The 22,635-nt window shown below is 44.2% G+C and overlaps 1 protein-coding gene across 1 annotated transcript; it reads left to right on the forward strand.

Annotated features, from left to right (window-relative positions):
* Positions 1–961: 961 nt before the first annotated feature.
* On the forward strand, positions 962–21,832 carry LOC116993171 (phospholipase A2-like). The gene is made up of 6 exons (XM_033053522.2): positions 962–2,932; positions 5,150–7,466; positions 10,229–10,765; positions 13,905–14,070; positions 18,491–18,597; positions 21,663–21,832. The coding sequence occupies exons 3-6, from the start codon at positions 10,723–10,725 to the stop codon at positions 21,824–21,826; spliced, it is 480 nt and encodes a 159-aa protein (XP_032909413.1). The 5' UTR covers positions 962–2,932; positions 5,150–7,466; positions 10,229–10,722; the 3' UTR covers positions 21,827–21,832.
* Positions 21,833–22,635: the final 803 nt, after the last annotated feature.

Below are 22,635 nucleotides of genomic sequence, written 5' to 3' on the forward strand. Positions count from 1 at the left end.
CTCAGATGAGTCCTTTGAACTGTTTCCAGTTCTGTTATTGAAAGCTACACAAATCTTCTCATAGTGGCAAAATTTAACAAACAAGGGGAAAATATTAAAATCATGAGCAGGTAAGCCCATGGAGAGAAGAGCTGGTCCAACTGGAAAAAATAAAATTTGAAGAGAGTTTCCAGCATCTCAGTGGCACAAAGCGTTGGGTACTTTGGGTCTGTGACGCTGATGTAATAGGTCTCGTATTCAAGACTTAGAAGGAAATGCTGTGAATTCAACTCTGGTAAATCCAGAGTTGATCACACATTTTGGGGTTTTAAATAAAATTTTAAGATTTTTAGTGTTGCATGTTAATTATATTTCAACATATTGCCCTACACTTATGGAAAAAATAAGAAGGGACTTTGGGACTTTGTTGCTTTCCTAGACTCTGTGGTATGGGGAATTTGTTTTGAAACCATGTTTCAGCTCATGGGGTTTGCTTTGCTTTGAGGTTTTCTTTGTTTGTGAGTCAAAGAAAATCTTAGTAAGATAACTGTCTCCCCAGAGATCACTGCATCAATTTTTAATCTCTAGGATTGTGCTGCTTTATAGAATGTCAGACTGCTTCAAGATAGACAAATTTACTTTGTCTGGGGCATCATCCTATGAAGACCTACAAAAATACTAGGTGAAGGGAAAGTGTCAGCCAGTTGAACATTTCCAATCCCTATTTTTTTCACAAAGCCTGTTAATATCAGGCTTCCAGTTAAAGCTCTGTAGGATAGTACAGAGACAAGTGAGCAAATTGCACAATGAAGCCCTGAATATGCAAGTTAAAGTAAACGCACAAGCACACAGTTAGGCTGTGGGCAAAATATCAGTCTTGGCACTTCTTACCACATGCAGGTAGTAAGAAATGCAAATTCAGAAATCTTCTTTTACTAGCCAAAGACAGTGATTGTAGCCAGAAAAGGTCTGCAGAGAAGAAAATTTGAGAAATCTTTCCTTTCAAAGAAAATAAGATGTGACTCATAAAACAATATTTTGGTCATATCTGGCAGTAACATAAGCTGATAAGCAAAAATAAATTCAGCAGTAGTCTCAGAAAAAATGTTCTCTGTACAAAAAATAAAGAAAGCACCAAACACGTAATTTGGCAGTGGTTAGAAGGTGTGAAGACGTGCTCAGTGCTGTGCAAGAGAGGATAGCAAACTTGCCAAGCCAAATTAAAACTAAACAGTGGCCTAACTGTCAGTGTGCCAGGGAAAGCCAAACTGCAATGCCAAGGAAAATATAAAGGTTAAAGTATCAGGGAATATAGTGATTACTGAAAAATATGTTTTGATTGATGGATGTATATATTTACAGTTAAACTTGCTAAACAAGTGGCAAGTGCTGCCCTCAGTAGATCTACAGACAAAACAATTGCTAGTGGAAGAGGTGGAAGAGTATGGATGTGATTTTGGCTTTTCTCTAGCAAAACTGCAGAAAAATTTAATGTTTTGGAAACAAAACAAGTAACATCTTCTGGGTAAGTTAGTCCAAGGGTTAGACTGCTTGTGTCACTCAGTCCAGCAGAGCTTGAAGAAAAAAACCCTACAATAAGCTGTGTTTCTAAAGTAATAGAATAAATTGGCAAATAGAATTCTTGTACTGAAGTGCATAAAGCCAAGGAACCAACCGACCAGTGCCTCAATCCTGGCAAGGTAATGGAGCGCCTCACTCTGGAGATATCTCTATTCACATGGGTGAGAAGATCAGAAGTAGTCAGCATGGATTCACTAAATGTAAATAATGCTTCACCGACCTGATTGTGTTGTTCTACAATGCAGAAATCACCTGGGTGGATGGGGGGGAGCAGTGGATATTGTCCACATCGTCCACATTGACCTCAGCAAGGCTTTTGACACTGTCTGTCATAGGCAAACTCAGGGAGTGTGGACTGGATGAGGGCACAGTGAGATGGATTGAATTGGATGAACACCAGATCCCAGAGGGTCGTAATCAGTGGCATAGGGTCTAATTGGAGATCACTAGTGGTGTCCCCAAATACTGGGCCTAGTATTATTTAATTTCTCCATCAATGACTTGCGTGAAGGCTTCCTCAGCAAGTTCGCTGATGACACAAAGCTGGGAGGAGTGGCCAATACCCCAAAGGGCTGTTCAGACCTCGACAGGTTGGAGTGATGGGCAGAAAGTTGCCACAAAGATGCCCATGTTTGGAGCTCTTGTCACACTGTAATATACTGCCTGCCCAGCACAGGAGTTTGAGAACCAAAAAAATCTGTATTCTCAATCCAACAGAAGCAGGAGTAAATATTGATGGAGGTTGCCCTGAGCTAATTTCCAGGCAGAAACCAGAGAGAAACTGAGTAGGCAAAGAAGTGGCCCAAGCTTTACCGGTGTTCACACTCATTCAAGCTTTATCTTCTCATATGTCCCAAATGGATTGACTATGCAGTAAAGCTTTTGCTATTGAAACCTTCAATAAGTCTTATGTCAGAAAGTTCAGGAGCTGATTGCAACACATATCAGAGCTGTTCAGAATGACAAGAATGCCTTCAAGCACAGATGGATGCTGCTTATTGTGCAAATATGACTGATAGAGATCAGGGACTTGATGTCCAGTGGGATGTACATGGATAGGAGCAAGATGCAAAAAAAGACAAAATACACAAGTTCCAAACATACAATGGAGCGAAGTGGGAAAGGTGAGTGTCAAGATTGTGAGAAAATGCACTGAAGTAGAACAGAGCCATTTTAACTAGGGCTGTCTGGAGCTGACCTACTCTTTGCTCCCCAGCCTAGAAGGCCACACACCCCACATGAATTTACCCAATTTATCATTGCAGAGCCTTTTTCTGATAACTATTCAAACATTCTTATTGCAGGCAGTTTCTTCATGTGCTGGGAACTGGGTAAACTCCTGAACTCCCAAGTGATGACTGGCATCCATGAAGTGAGAAGACATTTCATCAGGCACAGACTGTTATCTCATTCCACCACCTCACAACCAACAGCATTCTAATCATACATTAGCACTTAAAATTATAAATATACTGTGTCCTTCAGTGCAGTCTTAAATGTTCTGTAAGTACTATGTCTGGTATGAGAAAGAGACAAAAGAGCAAGGTAGAGGTTGAAAATTTCCTATACGTGTAAGCAAAAGGCTATGTGAAATCATAATCAAAATGTCTTACCTGAATTATGCTGAATATAAAAGAGGCAACTTGACTGAGAATTGAGATCTCCATGGGGCTGGGGGCTTCCTGTGTTGGCAGTTCCTTGCTGTGTCTCAAGGCACAAGGCACTAAGTTCTTCAGCATTCAGAGCACGGCAGCATCCAGCTCTCAACAAACCCGTCCTTGGGCACAAAGGTATGAGCTTTGATCTAACAAAACCTTGTCAAGTAAGGGAGGAGAGGACTGGTACTGGGACTGCAAATGTTCTCATTTACCTGCTACAAGAACAAAGCCTGAAGAGGAGATGTAATGCAGGCAGCATGCCCTCATCTAGGGGCTGGCCAAACAGGAGAAAACCACAAACCTACTAGGTGACCACAGTGACCAGCCCAGAGCATTGTGTACCAACAAATTGCAGAGCCATCTCCTCTCTTCTTCCTGAAGGGTGGAGCTCTTTTCACTGTCCTGATGTTTTTTCCTTGTTTTTTTCCCCAAAAACCTTTAAATAAACCCAATATGGAGCTCAGAAAACAACGATTTCCAAAGCAGTAGAGGTGGTGAGTCATGTAACAAAACAGTGTAGCAGTAGTGAATATGAATGTTGGTGCAGATGTGTTTATATCTATAGAGAGAGGTTTTGAAGGGCCTGTGGAAGGATATCCACTGTGTGAAGTACAGTATTTGAACTTGGGCTTGATAATTGAACTTGGGCTCAGACTGTGATTGTGGAAATAGCGAAGAGGAGTTTCTAGGGTACTTTAATCAATATAAACTTAATTGTGTGTCTCCATGTAGGTTAACAAAACCCTGGTCTGATGAAATGCAGAGGGATTCCAGGAATGATTAAAAGCTTGCTGTCATGGTTTCACTTGTCATATGCAGCATTGGTTCATGTCAAGAAAAGAGAGCAACTAAACCTTTGCTATCCAGTATTTCTTCTAGTAAATCTGTATCAGTAACCTTGAGCTCATGGCCAGCATTCAGAAGGGCTACAGGAAAGCTGATAGCAAACCATCATAGTAGTGTCTTCAGGGGAGGATTTCACATTTCCTGTAGGAGAAGCAACACCACCTAAAATTTAGCCCATTATTGACTTATTCTTTATATACCCAGATACCAAACATAGGAGACATTAGTCTGTACACTCAATGCATCCTAATTTAGCAATCTGAATAACAGAGTAGAGGTAGTGTAACATACATCCTCTTTTCTTCAGGAGGTCTCTAATTGCCCTGCCTCTTAAAAGTGGAAGACTCAGAGCTCCCAAATGCTCCCTGATTTAAACAAGACCTACTACTGTTACAAATGGAAACCTTCAGTAAAAAAAGCACTTTTCTGTGTCTCTCGCAACATGAGGCTGGAGACAGTTACCAACATGAGTCTCCAAGCTATTTATGCTGTTGTAGGTGGAAGTGGTAGGTTGGGAAAAAAGGCAGAAGGAGAGAGATATGAGATGGCAAGTGTAGAAGCAGGAAAACTTTTGGCAATTGAAAAAAAGGAAAATGAAGTCTGAACAGTGGGCAAATGAGAAATTAAGCAGACAGTGCATAGCAGACGACGAAGATAGGTAGCACTGGAATATATTAGCAGAGCTGAGTGAGGATAGTGGTCTAGAGTTGTCAGGGTTGAAATGTATTTGCAAAGGTGAAATAAGAATTTTATGTGCTGGTTGGTAATATGCCTTCCCCACCCAGGCCATCCCTTCCTCTGTTTCCCACGAGGATCTATGAACACACCTCTGTTTACATTAACTTTACAACCAGAAAAAAAAATGTACCATTTTGCTCTCTTGAGAACTGTCCATGAATTTAAACAACAGAATTCAAAACACTGACACATCAAACCAAGTATTTTAGTGGGCTTCCAAGTCTGGATTAGTATCATGAATCTTGGTGTCATTGGTATGAATTCGTGTCATGGGTTTTTCAACTTTGTCTGTAACAGGGGTTCTTGTTAAATGAGCACAAACATTTATGTTAGTAATTCTTTTTCAGGGAACTCAGAGGCATTCCAGGAACTCGATTTGGATACCAGACTGTATTTTCATTTCCGTGTGTGTGGGTGTTCCCTGGTCTCCTCTTGGATGAAGCAGCCAAACCTCTTGGTGGATCTTACAGGCTAAAGGAGCTTGAGGGGGTGTCAGTATTGAAAGAAGACAGCTTTATTCAACCTGTACCCATTTACTTTATCTTTTAAGTGGGAAATGTCACCAGGCCTCTAAGTTGAAAGCCAGCTGTCTCAAGGTTCTCAGCTGATCATGCATTCCTGCTTTTGCTATAGGTTCCAAGGAGAAGCACTTGTCCCTGGTTTATATCAACAGCAATGTCCCCAGGTGGTGATGGCAGCAGGTTCCACACTGCCAGGGCATGCTGTGGTTCTGATTTCTGACTATCTGTGGCCAAGGGACACTAACTGCAGTCTTGAAAACCTTTTTGGAGTCATGGCGCCCTTGCCCTGACAGTTGCAGTGGGTTATGTGAGTTCCACCAAAGCCCAACAGCTTCTGGACCTCTCAGGACCAGGTCCAACAACCTCTGTTCGTGAGCGAGCCTGTGTCTCAGGCAGCCAGCTTTCTGCTTGTTCTACAGCAAAAGGGCAGAACAAACAAGGAAATGGGTGCTTCTGAAGGCCTCAGCATAAGAGTGTCACTAACACTTGGGAGAAGAAGGCTGGGAAAGTCTTGATGTTCCCGGTGACAACAGAAGAAGGCAGCTGGGGCCTGTCACCACCTGCAGTGATTGCACAGCAATGGGACACCTGCACCCCATCTCTCTTCTGTGGATTGCATCTCCTCTCTCCATGGCTTGTGGAAGGAAGGTGCGCGAAGGGATGCAGCTCTGGGTTTTGTGTGAAATGAACGGACCTTGCGTGGTTACAGATCCTCACGAGGGCTGGATGGAGGCAGCTGTGAGGGTAGCAAGGCAGCTTGCTGGGGTGGTGTAGCTCTTCTCTAGTACAAAGTGTTTACCCCACATTCAGCAAGGCTGATAAGGAAGAAGCTGCTGCTCTCTCAGCATATCACATTACTCTCCTGCTTCAACCCCCTATCATTTCCTGGCTCCTGTCAGCTCCACCTGCCTTCCCTCCAGCAGGTTATACATGCAGACCATGAGGTCCACTCCATCTTGGGAGGAGTGCAAGAAAGTGTGCAGAAGGGGAACAACATATGTAGAAATGACTTCAGAAGGTCCCCCACAGTCAGCTCAGGAGACAGTGCCTTTTGTGACCGCTAGGAGAAAATGGTGACAGTGAAATCTTGAGAGAACTAATGTTTCACCTTTGTCACCTGAGTGGGGGGTGTGTGACTATAGACAAAAGCAGGCACTGACTTTGAGAGGGTGCTGCAGACTGGAGCCATTCAGCTTCACTATTCAGAAATGCCACCATCAAGATGAGATGAGCACACAGCAGCAATGGAACTCAAGGAGATGCATACCAGATACCCTCAAACCAGGAGACACTTTTAGAACTTGTTTTGGAGCTGACTTAGAAACTGGAAATAATAATAATAATAATTTAAAAAAAAAAATAATAATGTCTTTCCACATAAAGACTGACTGGGCTTTTTCTGCCTTAAAATATGTCCAGACCTTCCATGCAAGACAACATTAGGCAAGACTATTTACTTATTATATTACTGTGTTAACTCTATAACTGGTTATGTCACCAGAAATCATGTGGCTGTCTTCGATTTGCTTTTCTTCCTCTAGACAGGTAATGTGGAGCTTGCTTCTTCTCTTTAGAACTGATTTTCTCTTCTAGTTCTGACTACCCAAACAGTCATTCTGTATCCTTCAGTCTCCAGTCTCCTGGTCTTTGGAGGGGCAGATCCTTTAGGGAATCTCTAATACTCATGGTATTGCAAGCAAGCTTCTTCTGCCCCTCATAGGAAAACGCCTTGGCCTGGACAGCAAAAGCACCATTGATTCTGCTGGTGCTGAACAGAGATCTCTTCTTGAGGCTGGTGGCAACATCCACTGAAGTGGCTGGGTATTTCATCTGAGGAAGCAAAGTATCTAGGAGATGAAGGACAGCCCACCTTCTACAAGGAGATCTGACATCTTAAACTTTCTTGGGTTAGCCTTGTTAAAAACTGTGGATTCCTACAATTTCTTCTCCCCTTCAACTGAAGACTTTTCCCAAGCACTGTTTTTCAACAAGCCCAAGAGTGTGAAGTGCTACCACCCCTGAGGGCCAGCTGGTTCGGTGTCACGTGCCAATGGAACTGTTTTCAGCAGAGCCAGTTTATCTGAAGAAACAGTCCCCCAACAGCATGGATCAACTGCCCCACACAAGTCACCTGAGGCTCAAAGTAAGTTTATTTTGCCTGCAGTTTTGGTCAGACAGTAGCATGAGTCTGAGTTTGATGAGATGACATCCAACACTCTGATGTGCTGCCCCTTGCTGCTTGTGAGAGTGGAGCTCAAACAGGTAACATGCAAAATTCACACAAATAAGCCGGATCAGAGAATTAGTTTTATTTCCCTAAACAGTACTAGAAATGCCCTCATGATCTCAGTGCATTTGTTGTAACATAGTAAGAACATGATTAGCATTTAATACTATTTAATAAATATGCTGATTAACCTAGGCAACCATAATCAGTACTTGCACAGATTAACAAACTTGACCAGTCAGTAGTGTGAAACAACCACGAGGATATGATGTATTAACTCTGCTTTGCATTTTAAAGTTGAATTTGGGCATCCCTTCCTAATACCCTGAAGAAGTCTTCTTCCAAAACTGAAGATACATTTGGCTATGACTGGAGTCTCTATTTCTTTATTTTGTATTTGTTGCTGAATGGGGGACAAAAATCTAATCTGTTATTTGGGGTGCTGTGAGAATGGGAAGAATAGAATTAATTTGTGATCTGAAACTTTATAATATCTTTTTTGATCAGGTTTATAAATCAGCAAGGTTTTGGAAGAACAAGATTGTCTGTTTTCAAATCCAAATTATTCTGATAAATCCAAATCAGAGTAAATACTTTAGGTGACAGTTCCTCTGGACTTGGGGACTCCAGGAATCCAGTTAAGCATCTGCAGATGTTGCTCACAATTCCCTCTTGGCCTCCAATTAAGAACTGGGCCAGCCAGGTACCTGTCAGGGGTGGGGTTTACCCTAACAGGCTATAGTTCAGCCAGACCCCAAATGGTGTTTCAAAGCCTGCCTTCTTTGTTGCACTTCTCACAAGCCCTGTGCCCATACAGCCTTTAATCACAGCACATCTGTCCTCCAGCATCCTCTTTCTGCAAACTTACATTCTTAATGTCAAACATTTACCAGCAACAGCTCACACACATAGCAACCCTGAGCACAAACTCAGACTGGGTGGAGAATGGATCCAGAAGGACCTGGGGCCATTGGTGGACGAGAAGCTCAACATGACCTGGCAATGAGCACTCACAGTCCTCACTGCCAACTGCATCCGGGGCTGCATCCAAAGCAGTGCAGTCAGCAGGCTGAGGCAAGTGATTATCCCCCTCTACTCCCATCTGGTGAGACCACACATGAGGTATTGCATTCAGCATAAGAATGATGTGAACCTGCTGGAGTGAGGCCAGGGGAGAGCCATGAAGATGATCTGAGGGCTGAAGCACTCCTCCTATGAAGACAGAGTGCTGGGGCTGTTCATTATGGGGAAAAAAAGGCTCCAGGGAGATCTTAAAGCAACCTTCCAGTACCTAAAGGGGGCTACAAGAGAACTTGAAAGGGACTTTTTACATGACAAGGGGGAATGGCTTTTAAATGAAAAAGAGTAGGTTTGGATTAGATATTAGGAATAAATTTACTGTGAGTGTGCTGAGGCACTGGGACAGGTTTATCCAGAGATGTTGTGGATGCTCCATTCATGGAAGCATTCAAGATGAGACTGGATGGCCCTTGAAGCAACCTGTTTGAGTGGAAGGTGTCCCTGCCCATGGTAGGCGTTTAAAACTATTTTTAAGGTCCCTCCCAACCTAAACCATTCTATGATTCTATGATTCTATGATTCTATGATTCTGTGATTCTATGATTCTGTGTGATTTGGCATTATGACTTGAATAAATGAATAATTACTGAAGGGGGTTTCCAAGGTCAGAAGCTTTGCAGTTCCTCCCGAGCCCCTTTGAGGTAGTGCAGGGCAGGGAGCAGCTGGGTGAGTGGTGTGCTCAAGTTGTCCTCCCCCCTCTCATACTGCCAGCACATGGTCCATCACTGGAGTGTGGTACGCAGAAAATTTCAGGCTAGTTATTGAAATGAGATTTATTCTGTCCTGTCATTTGCCCTGAATCACAGGCACCCAGGATGTACTGTATCTTGAAAACTTGCTTGGCAAGGATGACGGCAGCTGCACTGGGGCAGGTCTCAGCAGAAGGGAGCCCAATAAATGACTAGCTGATGACCTTTGATTTGATTACCAATATGTAGTAAGCAAATATTTAAACCCATGCCATTCAGAAGGGAAGCACAGCTTTAGCATGGGGAACTCAGGCAAGGGGTGCTGCTATGAAAGTCCTGAGATGTGCCTGGGAAGGGGCAAGCAGCCCTCTTCCCCTCCTCTTCCACTCCAGCAGAGCAGCCCGCCGTGCCCATCATGCCCACACCAGGGAAGGGGCAGATAGCTGCTCAGACCCCAACAAGTCGGATGGCTGCTGTACCAAGGAAGGCAGAGTTTTTCAAGAGCTGCTTCAAGCCCAAAGACAAAATAACTGTGGCCATTCCTCCTGCCCACATTGCCTGTGACCCCATACAAGCAGAGGCTGTGTGACAGGGAGGCCATCTCTGCATCTGGCTGCCTGCTGTGGCCAGAGGCTCAGTGGGCTGGACCCAGCTGCTGGTCTTCTACCGCGGCTGATACCCACGTACTGATGAGTGTTCAAGAAATCTGTTAGTGTTAGGTGCAGCAACAGGCCAAAGGGGTATTTATTCCTCAGAGTGGTGCCGAATTAGCTCTTTTGGTCAGTTTATGATTAGGTACTTGCACTTAACAGTATTCTTTCTGTTGGATTTTTATAGTTTTGTCTTTTCTTTTTTAAACATAAAAATAATCAGTCTTAAAATAAAATAATGTTTTTAAAAAATACCCAGGGAAGTGGTCTATAAAAGGAGAAAATCCTTGCCAAGGGAATGCCACAGAAGTAAGCCCAAGCCACAGAAAGCCCGGTTGAAGGCTTCACTTTGCCACAGCTTCTCAGAGGTTAACCAGGGTCTGTAAGCAAACAGCTTAAAGAAGAAGCCCGGCTTAGTGCCTGGGTCTTGGGCTGTCCCAGAGCCTAGCAGCCTAATGCCCTTCCAGCAGCCCCTCCCTCCCAAAGGCGATGCTGGGCAAACAGAGCCAGCCCTCGCCCTCTCCTCACGCAGCGAGGACGGACCGGACCGCGCTGGGGCTCGGGGGCATCGCAAGAGAGAGAGGGTGTTCACTTGAGACGGGCGCAGAGCCATGTGTATATAAAGCCTGAGGCAGCAGCCCGGGAGGATTGTTTAGCACAACCACACCTCGGCTCACTTGGCAGCACGGCGAGCCACTGCCGGAGAGCCGGCACTTGAACCCCGAAGTACCGAGTGTGGGAGCGATCTGCCCCATGGGCCCCCGCCTGCTGCTGATTCTGATGCTGCTTCGGGCAGGTGAGTACCACCTCTCTTTCCTTCTGCCCTGCCATACCTCCCCCTGCCCAGGGACAGCGTCTCACCTTGCCATCATCTTCATGTGCTTCATGCCAGGACCTTCGTGTGATTTGGCCAAGTGAGGAAAAAAAGTGAAACTACACAGTCGTCAACTTTACAGTGAGGGACTGTGTTAGTGAGCTGCCTGCCTGCCTCACTTCCCAGCCCCAGCTATGGTTTACATAAACTCTGTAAACACAGGTCTTTTTCTTTTTCAATAGTTTTCTACTACAGAGTTGTTAGTGTCTGTGTTTCATAAAAATACCTTCTTTCTATACAAGTGGCCATGGAGTGAGCGGTTTTCAACGTATCTTAATTTAAAATAAATTTTTAAAATTCTATTTATAAAAGCCATAAATGACTGCTAGCATAAAGCCTCTGCACACAGAGGCAACAAAACACTAAACTGGCATGTCTAAGGTTCTATCTGCAGTAGAGTTTTAAAAGAAAAAAACAACCCCCTGCCTTCATTTACAGCAAAGGCTGCCAGTTTAAGCAGGAAATAGTGCTAAGTTGTCAGATGCACCTCTGTTCACTTCTCTGCAGGTATGTTCTTCTCTAAGGTGCTCCATTAGTAGTTTAACTAATGATTGGACATGCTGCTAGCGGGACATCTGGCTAGCAGTAGGCTGCTTTGGAGACTCAGACTTTTACAAGGCTTTCCTGGCTGTGTTGGCTCAGCTTGGCTGCCTAGCATAAAGAAAGCAGTTTCAGTTCTTGGTCAAGTTATTAGCCATGCACCTGAATATTAAAAATGTACTTGCTGGGGCTGACCTCTCAGCTGCAGCAGCATGCCGCTGGCTCAAAACCCAGACAGCTTTCAAAGAACAGGAACATCAGAGGCTGCCTGGATGCCTGTGCAGAACACACAGCCCTAAGCACACTAATTGAGTCTTTGGACTCTATTTCCTTTGGGGCTTTCTCTCTACTTTCATAGCAGCTCTGCACTGTAATTACAGTTCTGTGATCCCCAGAGATAACCCCAAAAGAAGAATGGCCTTTCTTCTTCTGGGTGAGGTACAGTTACCTTACACCAGCCTCAACCATTTTCAGCCAGTGGCCAACAGACCAAGCCCAGCAGTCCTGGCTTAAGAGGCCAGTGAAAGACAACTAAAAAAAAATTAAAGCTGCTTGTCAGAAGGCTGGGATTTGTACAAAGATGTTTTTGTCTCCACTGGAACATTTTCAGGGTCTGCAAACTGCAACAGGTTGAGAAAGCATGATTTATACCCCCACATTCAAAGCAGCTCACTACTTGTGATTTCCCCTGAGAGCTAAGACCCCTTCTAACTCTGGAGCCTTGCTGTTTAGACAAGGAAAATAAGTGGTCTCTTTAGTTCTCAATAAAACCCATCCAATGTGTTTTTAGCACCAAACCTGAACACTCAAGTAGTGTTTAGGTAGGCAGCCACTTACTTTTTCAGGAATGTGCATTTAATCCTGGAGGAATGCCCCGGGAAGCAGACTAAGGCTGTGCCAGGACAGCCTGAGGTGTTGATCCCTGGGGTGAAAATGGTGGCACCTGCTCCTGCTGTGGGGTCAGGCTGGAAAGGGAGAAAAGCCCTGCCTTGTCCTTCATGGGGAGAGACCGTCCTTGTCTTCACTAACATTGGATTGGTCCTGGAGGGCAAGCTAGCCCAGGAGATGCGGGAAGAAGCCCAAGCAAGGGGATTAGAGGCTAGGTTTTAAAAGGAAAGCAACTGTTTTAATAATAGTATTGAGTCCTTGGGTGGTTTACAGGATTAATTAGCTCGTGTTTGCACAACACTTTGAAGAGGTCAAGCATGCTGCAATAGCCAGGGGCAGGTGGCAAAGCAACTTCAGTGGTGAGTTCCCAGTTGCCAGCTCCCAGGTGTCAGCTCCCTCTCCACCCAAGCATGCTGGAAAGTCCCCCGGTTTGATTTTGGAGTGGCTGTGCATGGGTGGGATAAGCAAATGTGTTAGGCTTTTGGGCTGAGGATTTTGATCCTACCAATAGAGCAGTGCAATGTGCATTTGATCCTTCACAGTAAATCCAGGCATGAAATGCTCCTATTTGTCACTGTGGCACGATAAGCAACGTTTGCAACTGAGCATCTCAGTGGTTTGAGTATTAGGGGCAGGGTACTCTTAGTTTCCACAGCAGTTACTGCAAGACTGAGCCAATGGTTTCTAAAAAAGTTCTGAATTAATATGTGAAATCATAAGACTGTTTGAAAGACTTGAAACTCAAAAATCTCCAGACTGGTTTGGGTGGCCATCCACACACTCCAGCTGACACAGAGCTCCTTTCTTCTTTTTTCCCCAAATTAGTGCAGCCCACCAGTTATGACTTAGGTAGAACATAATGACAGAGGCAGATGTAAGTGTTGCCAGCACTTCCAGAGTCTCAAGAGAAAGTGGCTACACATACATCTTGGCTAATGGAGGCACTTTGTCCTTGACAAGTATGTACTTTACAGGCTCAAGGGCATGTAACTGTCCCTCTATGCAGATTAATAGGACTATCAGTATGTTTTGCCACCTGGAAAATGGGATAAAAGATCCTGAACAGTAGGGGAAACTTGGGTAACGTAAGAAATCTTGAGCAAAATAGAAAGTTCATTTCTTTCCACAGAGTCCTGGTTAGGTCTGTTTGACTGGCTATATTCTGCTGCTTCATGTTCCAGTCAGGACTACAGCATAGCTGGAAAACTGTCCCAGGTTTGGGAGCTCTGTGGTGCAGTGAAGCCCAGGTGGCCCTGCATGGTGCTGGCACAGACTCTGCAAAGCTTAACAGAGCTCAAGCTCCATGATGTGCAAGACCAGGCACACTGCTCCCAGGTGCAATACAGCTGCAATCACACACTAGTACACGAGAACTAGTAAGTCCTGCTTGAATTGAGCTCCTGTGGAAGAAATACAATGCTTGGGTATTTCTCTATCCACCTTTGATTATCCCAGACCTCAGCGAAGCTCCCTGCGGAGTACCCTTTACCAGGTGAATGTCATGACTAGTTAGATTGTCAGGGCTGCACCCAACCAATCAGTCAAAATTTAAACCATCTCCCTTTAAGGACTGTAGGAAAATCAGTAGCAGGCATGTTTAATCCTTGTGTGTAACTGTCTCCTGTCTTTGCAGTTTGGGAAGGTGCTCTGGGAAAGTCCCATTCACTGCACACTCGAGGAATCATTGAACTGGCTGGAGCCATAACATGTGGCACGGGACGGTCTCCCTTGGCATATATTGGCTATGGGTGCTACTGTGGACTGGGAGGACGAGGTTGGCCTAAAGATAAAACAGACTGGTAAGAGAAACCCCAGCTATGTGTCCAGAAGCATTGCAGATCTCCCTACTATTTTCTGCTTGTGATACTGTGACTCCGCTGACTCGTTTGTTACCTTGTTGGCAGGGAACTTAGTATATATGAACGTACTGGGGATTTGTGAGTGATGACCCATGTATCACTTGGGATTGGAGTGAGGGTTTAACCTCCTTCTGGATGACACCAAAGCTCTTAGGACCTTGTACTATGTGGGGTAGAGGGCAAAGGAGAAACTAGGATGTAATTTCGTGAAATAGCTGAATTTTTTTTCATTGAGATCATACCTTGCCTGACAAAAGGAGTGTAATCCAAGGTATTTGGAGAGTTATTTCACCTAGGTTCTTAAAATGAAAGTGATGGAAATGTCACTGTTTATCCTCTTGAAGAAATCCATATTGTTGCAAGGAGTAATCAAACCTGTTGCCTTCAGTGGCTGTTATCTCACACTGAATCAAGGTAGAACAATAAGGGAGAGAATGGTGTTATTTCCCCGTTTCTTTGTTAGTGTGGAAGATGTTGGGCTTGTTATTCCCAACAAGTGTCAAAGATACTGCAGTCAAAGACTTCTTTCCTGTTCTGTGCAATGAGCTTAAAGAAAGTAAATGAGAGTAAAGCTGAGGATACTGGACTCTTGTGTCCTCTGAGCCTGGTATTTGCAATCTTGCCAGGTTTATATCAAAGTCAAAGCACACAAGTCTATCTACAGTCAACAGATCACGTGCTACTAGTAAGCAAGCTCTGCTTTTAGCAAGGGTGAAGGTAGTCTGCAGCTCACTGGGAAGGAAACTGAGCTTTCCAGAATACCTTGCTGCTGGAGACGTTGCAGCTTGCTACAAAACCAGATTTCACTGAATTAAAATGACAGAAAATGGAGGAGGAGGGGGAGGAATAAAAGATGTCAAGATTAAAGATCTCTGTGGACATGAAAGAGACAGTTGTCTGTCCCTTAAGACTAATGGAGCTGTCTTCATTAATGCAGTGAGATGTTTCACTCCCAAAGCCCTCTCATCATGTCCCTTTATTTGTCTGTGAAATATTTCATCTATGAAACAGTCAATATGGGTCTCACAAATGATGAGTAATATCTCTTGACCTGCTTATCACAGTGTGCTTACCACAGTGCTTATCTACAGCAGTGTATGTAAGGTGTTTAAATATTTTTGTTATCTTTTAACAAATTTCATAATAAAACCTGAAAGTAAAATTCACTAATTTGGAGTACTATTTTTATTGAAGGGCTTAGTAGAGTGACCTAAAAACTGTTTTCCATGGAGGCTGAGTGACATCCAAATTGATGTGATCTTGGGAGATGCAAGTAGTCAGCACTTCTGAAAAAGAGAGAGTAAAATAAGGCAATATGTTCATCAGCCAGAGTTTCTGCTGTTGTTTAAATTCTACCAAGTACTTTAGGATATTATCCTAAAGGCAGAAAATGAGACTTTGCAAGTGGAAATGCCTCAAATATCAGATAGTTTGTAAAAGGGAAGCTTTATCCTCTAAGTAGATTCATTATTCCATATTATTCATAGCTGCAATGCTTGGTTCCTGTAGAAAAACTTAAAAGTTTTATGTAAGTTCTTAGCTAGGAAGAATCAGCAATGCCACACTAGATTTGGCCCTAAAAATTTCCACTTTCTTTTTGCTAGAGAAATACTGATATCTGTTACTAAGAACTACTCTAGTGATTAGTGTGGTTGAGTACCCCGCTCCTGTCAAAGTGACCACATTATTTTCCATATTTGCCATTCTAAAAAAGAAAGTGGCAAAACTACTGACAGTGAGTGACAAACACTGTTTGAAATTATTCACCCCATTGACCCTCCAGGTTTGTTATGGAGAACCTTACAAAAGGAGTAATTTTCTTGTGTGTAATTCAGTCAATCTGTCTAGACAGGACTAGAGTGCTTCTAAGCACCTCTCTTTTATGTGCAAAAGAAAAAAAAGCCACTGAGTGAGTAATCCTTTTATAAGGTTTATTCCACATACTGACTTTGATGTGGTGTTGTCAGTAATTACCTTTTGCCTTTTGTTCCACTCTCACAGTTCCATCACTTCAAGGCATAATGATGTTTCTTCCACATAGAGTCAATAGATTTGTTTCTCATTCTCCTTTCTGTTCCTCTGGATTGCTGCAGCACCTATGTTATAAAGTAAGATTTGAGGGTGCTTAGCACTTCCCTGAAAACCCATGAAAGGCAGGGCTCATCCACGACACATCTAAGTCACAGGATCATTAAGGTTGGAAAAGATCTCTAAGATCATTGCGTCCAACTGTTAAATCTTGGCAAACTCATAGGGAAGAGTAAGATTTCCCCTCTGTTGCAAGGTTAAAGCAAAAGGAAAAGGCACAGCAATGAGGGTGCTGTTGATGTGACAAACACAACGTGACAAATTCTTACCTTATTGACATTTGCTCAACAGCAGAGGTCTGGCCAGCTGATCCCTGCGGACCAGCCAGAGCTGTCTCTAGCCATTAGAGCTGTCCCCAGCCTTGATGAGCAGGCTGTTTACTACCCAGGTGACAAGGTTGTGTTTATCTGCCACCGCTGATGACCAGTGCTCTGCCATGCTGTTGTCTGCCTCTGTTTGTGTTGGTGTAACCAACTGAATGTTAGCAGGTTATTAAAAGCTTAGCACCATTCTGACCCAGGTGCAGCAAAGGGCATTTCCAGAGAGGAGGGAACCATCTGAAGGTGGCAAAGGACACAGTAGGATCCCTTAGTCTTCCTTCCTTGGCAGTTCTTTCAGATGTTTGTAAAATAGGAGCCAAAAGTCTTCTTTGCTTTTTGTTGGAGTAAGCTACTTGTCACCCTGCTGCAGCTATGGGGATCATCAGGAGGAACTGCTGTAAGGGGAAGCAAAATTGTGCTCTAAATCCTGGGGTCCTGCAGAGTTTATGCAACTTCCCCAGGTTTTGCCAAGCCAGATAAGGAGCAGTGAGTTCTCAGAGCTAGCTAGAACACCATTCGCTTGTGCAAATTCAGTGCTCATTTGCTTGTCCTTGCCTGATTCACAGAACACCTTTTGCCCCATCTGTCCTCACTTCTACCTCTCTTTCTGTTTGTTCCCTCTGGCTCTCCATAACGAGCATTTTCTTTCCTTTCCCTTGGCACGGAGGCTTCTAACACTTCTCTTTGCCCATCTACGTTGACATTATTCTTCCCCACGCTTCCCCACCATTGATATTAACTTTACCAGTTTAGCTATTGACTCGCTTCCCAGACCTCACAAACCTTTGGTTTCTCTAGTTGGCACTCCCTTCAGCTCAGCCTGATGTGTGGCTCTCCACCACAGCTTCTAGTGCTCAGTGTCCCATACATGAGACACTAGTGATGGGCCTGTTCTGCTACCTATCATTCCCCTGAGGATGAATTAGGCCTTGCAGGAGCTTCAGGCTTTTTATGTAAAATCAGCCTGCCTCAATTTTTCCCAGTTAGTAAAGCGGTTTCTCTGTAGAGTCACAGTGATCTTGCAGGGATGCCTCCTGGAAATACAGGAGATCACTGTGCTCTGACTCCAGCCTCTGACCTTGCATCCTTACTGAAACAATCTTTGTTATTCAGCAGAGAACATCTCTAAGTGCTGAATCTTTTCTCAATGGAATTTGAGTCCCTAGGGTACCAGAATAAAATTCAAGTAAGGTCAAGTTTCCTATAAATTCAGAAGTAATTACAGTGAGAATTATCTCACTTACTAGTCTATAGGACAGATGTTATCAGCTGAGCTACTCATCCTCATTCCCTCTATGGTCAGTGAAACACAATTGCACTTTCAAATCTGATGCTTTTCACCCTATGTTAGATGTCTGCAGCATGAAAATGTGAATTATAGTGTAGATGTGCACAGAGGGAAGATAGGTGAATGCCTTAGATGTAGATGGTTTTTAAGGTTCTTAAGTTAACTGATATGAATTTCACCATTGAGACTGATTAATTTGTAGCCTGCCCTCAGAACATTTATGGGCCAAGGAGCATATGGCAGGTCCAGGTGAACTGAAGAGATGAAGCTTCTTGGTAATAACTGAGGAAGGCAAGAAACATCCCAATTCCAAGTTTTGGGATGGGTCTAAGCCTAAGCCAGTGAGCCACAATAGTACAATTTACAGGGACACTTCTGCTCCCTTTCAGCCAGATTACCTTGTCTTGACCACACATGCTTTCACGAGGGTGAAAGCTCAGAGGAAGAAGCATAACGGTCATGGCAGCAAATATGGCATTAATGAGCTCCTGACACATGTGAGCTTTCCCAGAGATGCCAGGATACTTGCTTCATCAGCAGATGATTTACTGACAGGCTGGGGTGAACACTGCTGTCACGAGCTGTGTGTAAGCAAAGCAGCCTTGGGTCTGTGCCAACAGGTGGGATGCAGGAGGACACCCAAACTCCTTTTTATGTCTGCCAGGTGCTGCCACAGGCACGACTGCTGCTACGATACGGCAGAGAAGGAAGGCTGCAACCCCAAGGTGCAGCGCTACCAGTGGGCGTGTGAGCAGAACACCGTGCGGTGCGGTAAGGAAAGGCTGGCTCCTGTCGCATGGGTTTCCCTCCCTCACTCTCTCCTCTGCTAGCACCAGGCTGACCAAAGAGATTTGGGGGCCCCAGAGGCAGGTTTATGTTTGCCAAGCTGGTTTCAAAGCTGGTTTAGGCAATGTCTGTTCTCTTCCAAGCTCCCTCCGCATTCCTTGCCAGGAGCTGGAAAGCTGGAGCCCCAGCACAACCCATTCTCAGGTAACCTGAGATCTCCCCAGGCTGAAGGGCAGGAGTGGGGGCCATGGAGCCCACAAGCCCTCTTAGTTTGGCAGGGATGAGAGTCTGCAGATGAGCAGGTGAAAGTGTCTCTGGAGACTTTCTGCTCACTGGCATTAAGTATGCCTCTTCCAACAGCTGTGGGTCCTCAGGGGTGGTCTTTCCACTGCAATTCTGGCCCCCTCTCCAGCAGGACTGTCCATTTTTTTTACTACCCTTAAGCACTACTAAGAAAAGAGCCAGCCTATTTAGCATGGCTGCAAGACAGGTTAAATAGGATGCCAGCCTGTACCTCTGCCCCGTGTGGGGCTCCAGCCTGAAGTCCTGGGGTTCCAGCAGGGATTTTGAACCATGCAGAATCAAATGCTCTCAAGTGCTTCAGGCAGACAGCAAGTGTGGGCTGTGTTCAGCTCTACAGCTGGTACCCAGTCAAGAAGGTTTGAATTGCAGTCACAGCCCATCAGTGTCTTGCACAGTTTGCTTTGACATACACCAGATGACTTGAGTCTTACAATTTGTCACTTGCATTTCTAAGTCTCCAGAAAGCTCCTGGTGGTAAAATCCATTGTAGAATACTTTGAAAGTTTGAAAAGAAATTGTGAGAGTAAAACTTACCCCAAAATGATCAAAGTTACTTGCTAGAACATTAAAGGACCATTTCTACCTTATCAGGAAACCATATTCCCTTGGTGCAATTCTCAGCCTCACCAGCAGCTGGAGATCTACCAGCAGATAGAGGATGGGACACAGCACATCTACAGTTGCTCTTTTCCAAGTTCCAGAACAATCTATTAAATACAAAATGCTGGCAAAGGAACGTGTGGCTTTAACGTACAACTGCTCTCCCTCCTGCCTATTTCTGTACTTGACTGATATTTTCTGCCAGTCATTTTAGAGGAAAAAAAAGTCCCGTTTCCCTTTGCTGTGAAGGAACAATCCAAGTTGCAGATAAGAGATGTATCACTGAGTCCTGGGGAGCGGACATAGGAGTGTAGTCGGCTGCAGTTGCTCTGACTTGGCCAACAAGCATGAGTTAAACTAACTTCATTAATTCTTTAACTGATATCCAGGCAAGACCCGATGCATCTGTCAGCTGTTGTCCACAAGCCCTCAGCAGGCTTCACTTGCCTGATATCCCCAGTGAGGAGGAACAATAGAAATGTGTTTTGAAGTCAAATTTCCTATCCCAGGCTACAGCACAGCAGGTCTTACTGAGATGTGAAGGTATAACGCCTGATCCCATTCAGACAAAAAAGATGAAAAATAAGATGAAAAAAAGATGAAATAAATTTCCAGTCATGCTTGCTGAGCTCAGGGTAATGATGTCCAGATGTGTTAGAAGCAGAATTGTTTGCACTGTCATTTCAATGCAACAGGAATTAGATGCCTGCTGCCTTACACTGTATCATAAATACAGACATTTTAATGTAAAATAAACAGAAACTCATTTTACTTGGTATTTCTGCTCTTGTTGCTACCATTAAATAGTTTTGTTTGTGGAATGAGAAAAACCGGCAAAACCATATTCTTCAGTCTAGATATATGCCATCACCTGTAGGCAAATTCCCTTCAGTAGATACCTGGAATATAGAAAAGGCTGTTAGTTGTGAGGTCTGGTCAAAAATATAATTCCTCTCTAACAGAAATGTTATGTAGCCAGACTTTCATACTCACATTTGATGAACAGTCGCTGCCACAGCATACAAAGAGCTCAAGGAGCAGAGGGGCAAGGAGAGTATCAGGCAAGACTCATAGCTAAGAAAAAATTAGCCTTTATTCCTCACTGACCCTTAAAATACTTTTACCAATAAATACGTGATTATTCAGACCAGCTTAGGAAACATGGGCTTTTCTTATTTTTCAGATACAGGGTTGATCCTTCAAAGTCCAGTGAAATCTGAAAAAATTTCTATATTCGGTGCAGTTAGTTTTGGAGTGAAGCGCATGTGCACTGGTACATTAAACTTTGCCTAGTGCAGGGTTTTGTGACTGTTGGATAACCCATAGCAGCAGCCTCAAATAAACAAGGCACTGTGTTTTGAAATAATATTAACCCAACCGCTGCATTTAAACCACCTATAGGTGGGATGAGGTTCATTAACACAAACTCAGTCATTTGCAATGTAGCCTTCTTAAGCTAGTGGTTTTGCTGTTATTTATGGTCATGTAGTCATATAGTTGCATATAGTTCCATGTATGACTTTGACCATTTTGTTAGCTCATAAAATCAGGTATCTTACCCTGCTGCAAAGCTCCTTGGCACCTCTGATGTGATCGGAGAGATACAACAGCAACTGATACAGCAAGAGTGAAGAATGCCTGGTGGGTGCTCTGAAGCCCTCAGGTTTCTGAATATCCCTCTGGGAAGCTCCTCCTTTCAAAGCAGTGTTTTTTTCTTTTGAAATCAGTCTGTTTTGCAGAGGGAGGAGTTAGAAGGGAAATTTACTGACTGAGGAATGGTGGAATATTTTTACCTCAGGATAAGATAAAATAATTTTCCTTTTTAGCTTTGACTGCTGAATTAAACCCTCATAGTTCACACAGCTCTAGAAGCAGGGAGTGCTCTGTGCTGACCAGATTTTTATAAGCACTGCCAATTTGCATTTAGCTGCTACTTTCTGATGCTCTTTGTCACAGTTACGGTCAGACCTGTTGACAGAGAGAGGGCAGGGGAGAGTCAGATCCATCACAACACAACATGTTGGTCCTGCTGCCACAGCCTTTGATCCCTAAGGGCTGCTTTTTTAAGGATTTTTTTTTTCCTCCTAAAACTGTTTCTTGCCTTTAATACAGAATCTCTCATCCCTGGCTCACATTTTCTTTTGCAGATAACCTGACAGACCGATGTGAAAAAATGGTGTGCCTCTGCGACCAAGAAGCAGCCAAGTGCTGGGGAGCAGCCCCATACAATCCACACTTCATCCTCTGGCCAGACTTTTTATGTGGACAGACTCATCCCACCTGCCATGTCAGATATGGGGGGCCAGAATAGACTTTTTAGGACCATTCTTCTAACAATTTGAACCTGAATGTGGTGGAATAAAATTTTTCCTTGTTTTCCAGGTCTAACAATGGTGTGAGAGTATTTCTGTCAGGCCAGGATTTATGGGGAGGAGAGACAGACCAGGAAGGTGCAGTAGTGGAGTCTCCCTCCTTGTGAGAGAGCACTTTGAATGTAATGAGCTTTGCCTTTCGGGTGGACAACAAGCAAGTCAAGCGCTCATGGGTTAGAAAAGAAGGGCAGACCAATAAGGGTAACACTGTTGGTGTTTGCAACACACCACCCGAGCAGGAAAAAGTGGATGAGGGCTTCTATAGGCAGCTTGAAGCAGCCTCACAGTCACAGGCCCTGGTTCTGGTGGGGATTTTACCCTGACACCCGCTGGAGAAACAACAGGTGACACCAGTGATTAAGGGACTGGAGTATCTCCCTTATGAACAAAGGCTGAGGGAGCTGGGTCTGTTCAGCCTTGAGAAGAGATGACTGAGAGGGGACTTCATCAGTGCCTGTGAATAACTCAAGGGAGGGTGTCAGGCTCTGGTGCCAAGCAATGGAACAAGAAGGCATTGAGTAGAAATTGATCCACAAGAAGTTTTACCTGAACAGGAGGAAGAACTTCTTCACTGTGACCGAGCATGGAAACAGAATGACTAGAGAAAATGTGGAGTGTCTCCCTTCCTGGAGAACCACCTGGACACAATCCTGTGCCAGGGTATACTCTGGGATTGCCCTGCTTGAGCAGGGAGGTTGGACCAGATGATCCACTGTGGTGCCTTCCAACCTACCCAGCCTGTGATTCT

The sequence above is a fragment of the Catharus ustulatus genome, chromosome 2, assembly GCF_009819885.2.
Source record: "Catharus ustulatus isolate bCatUst1 chromosome 2, bCatUst1.pri.v2, whole genome shotgun sequence".
In the NCBI taxonomy this organism is placed as follows: domain Eukaryota; kingdom Metazoa; phylum Chordata; class Aves; order Passeriformes; family Turdidae; genus Catharus; species Catharus ustulatus.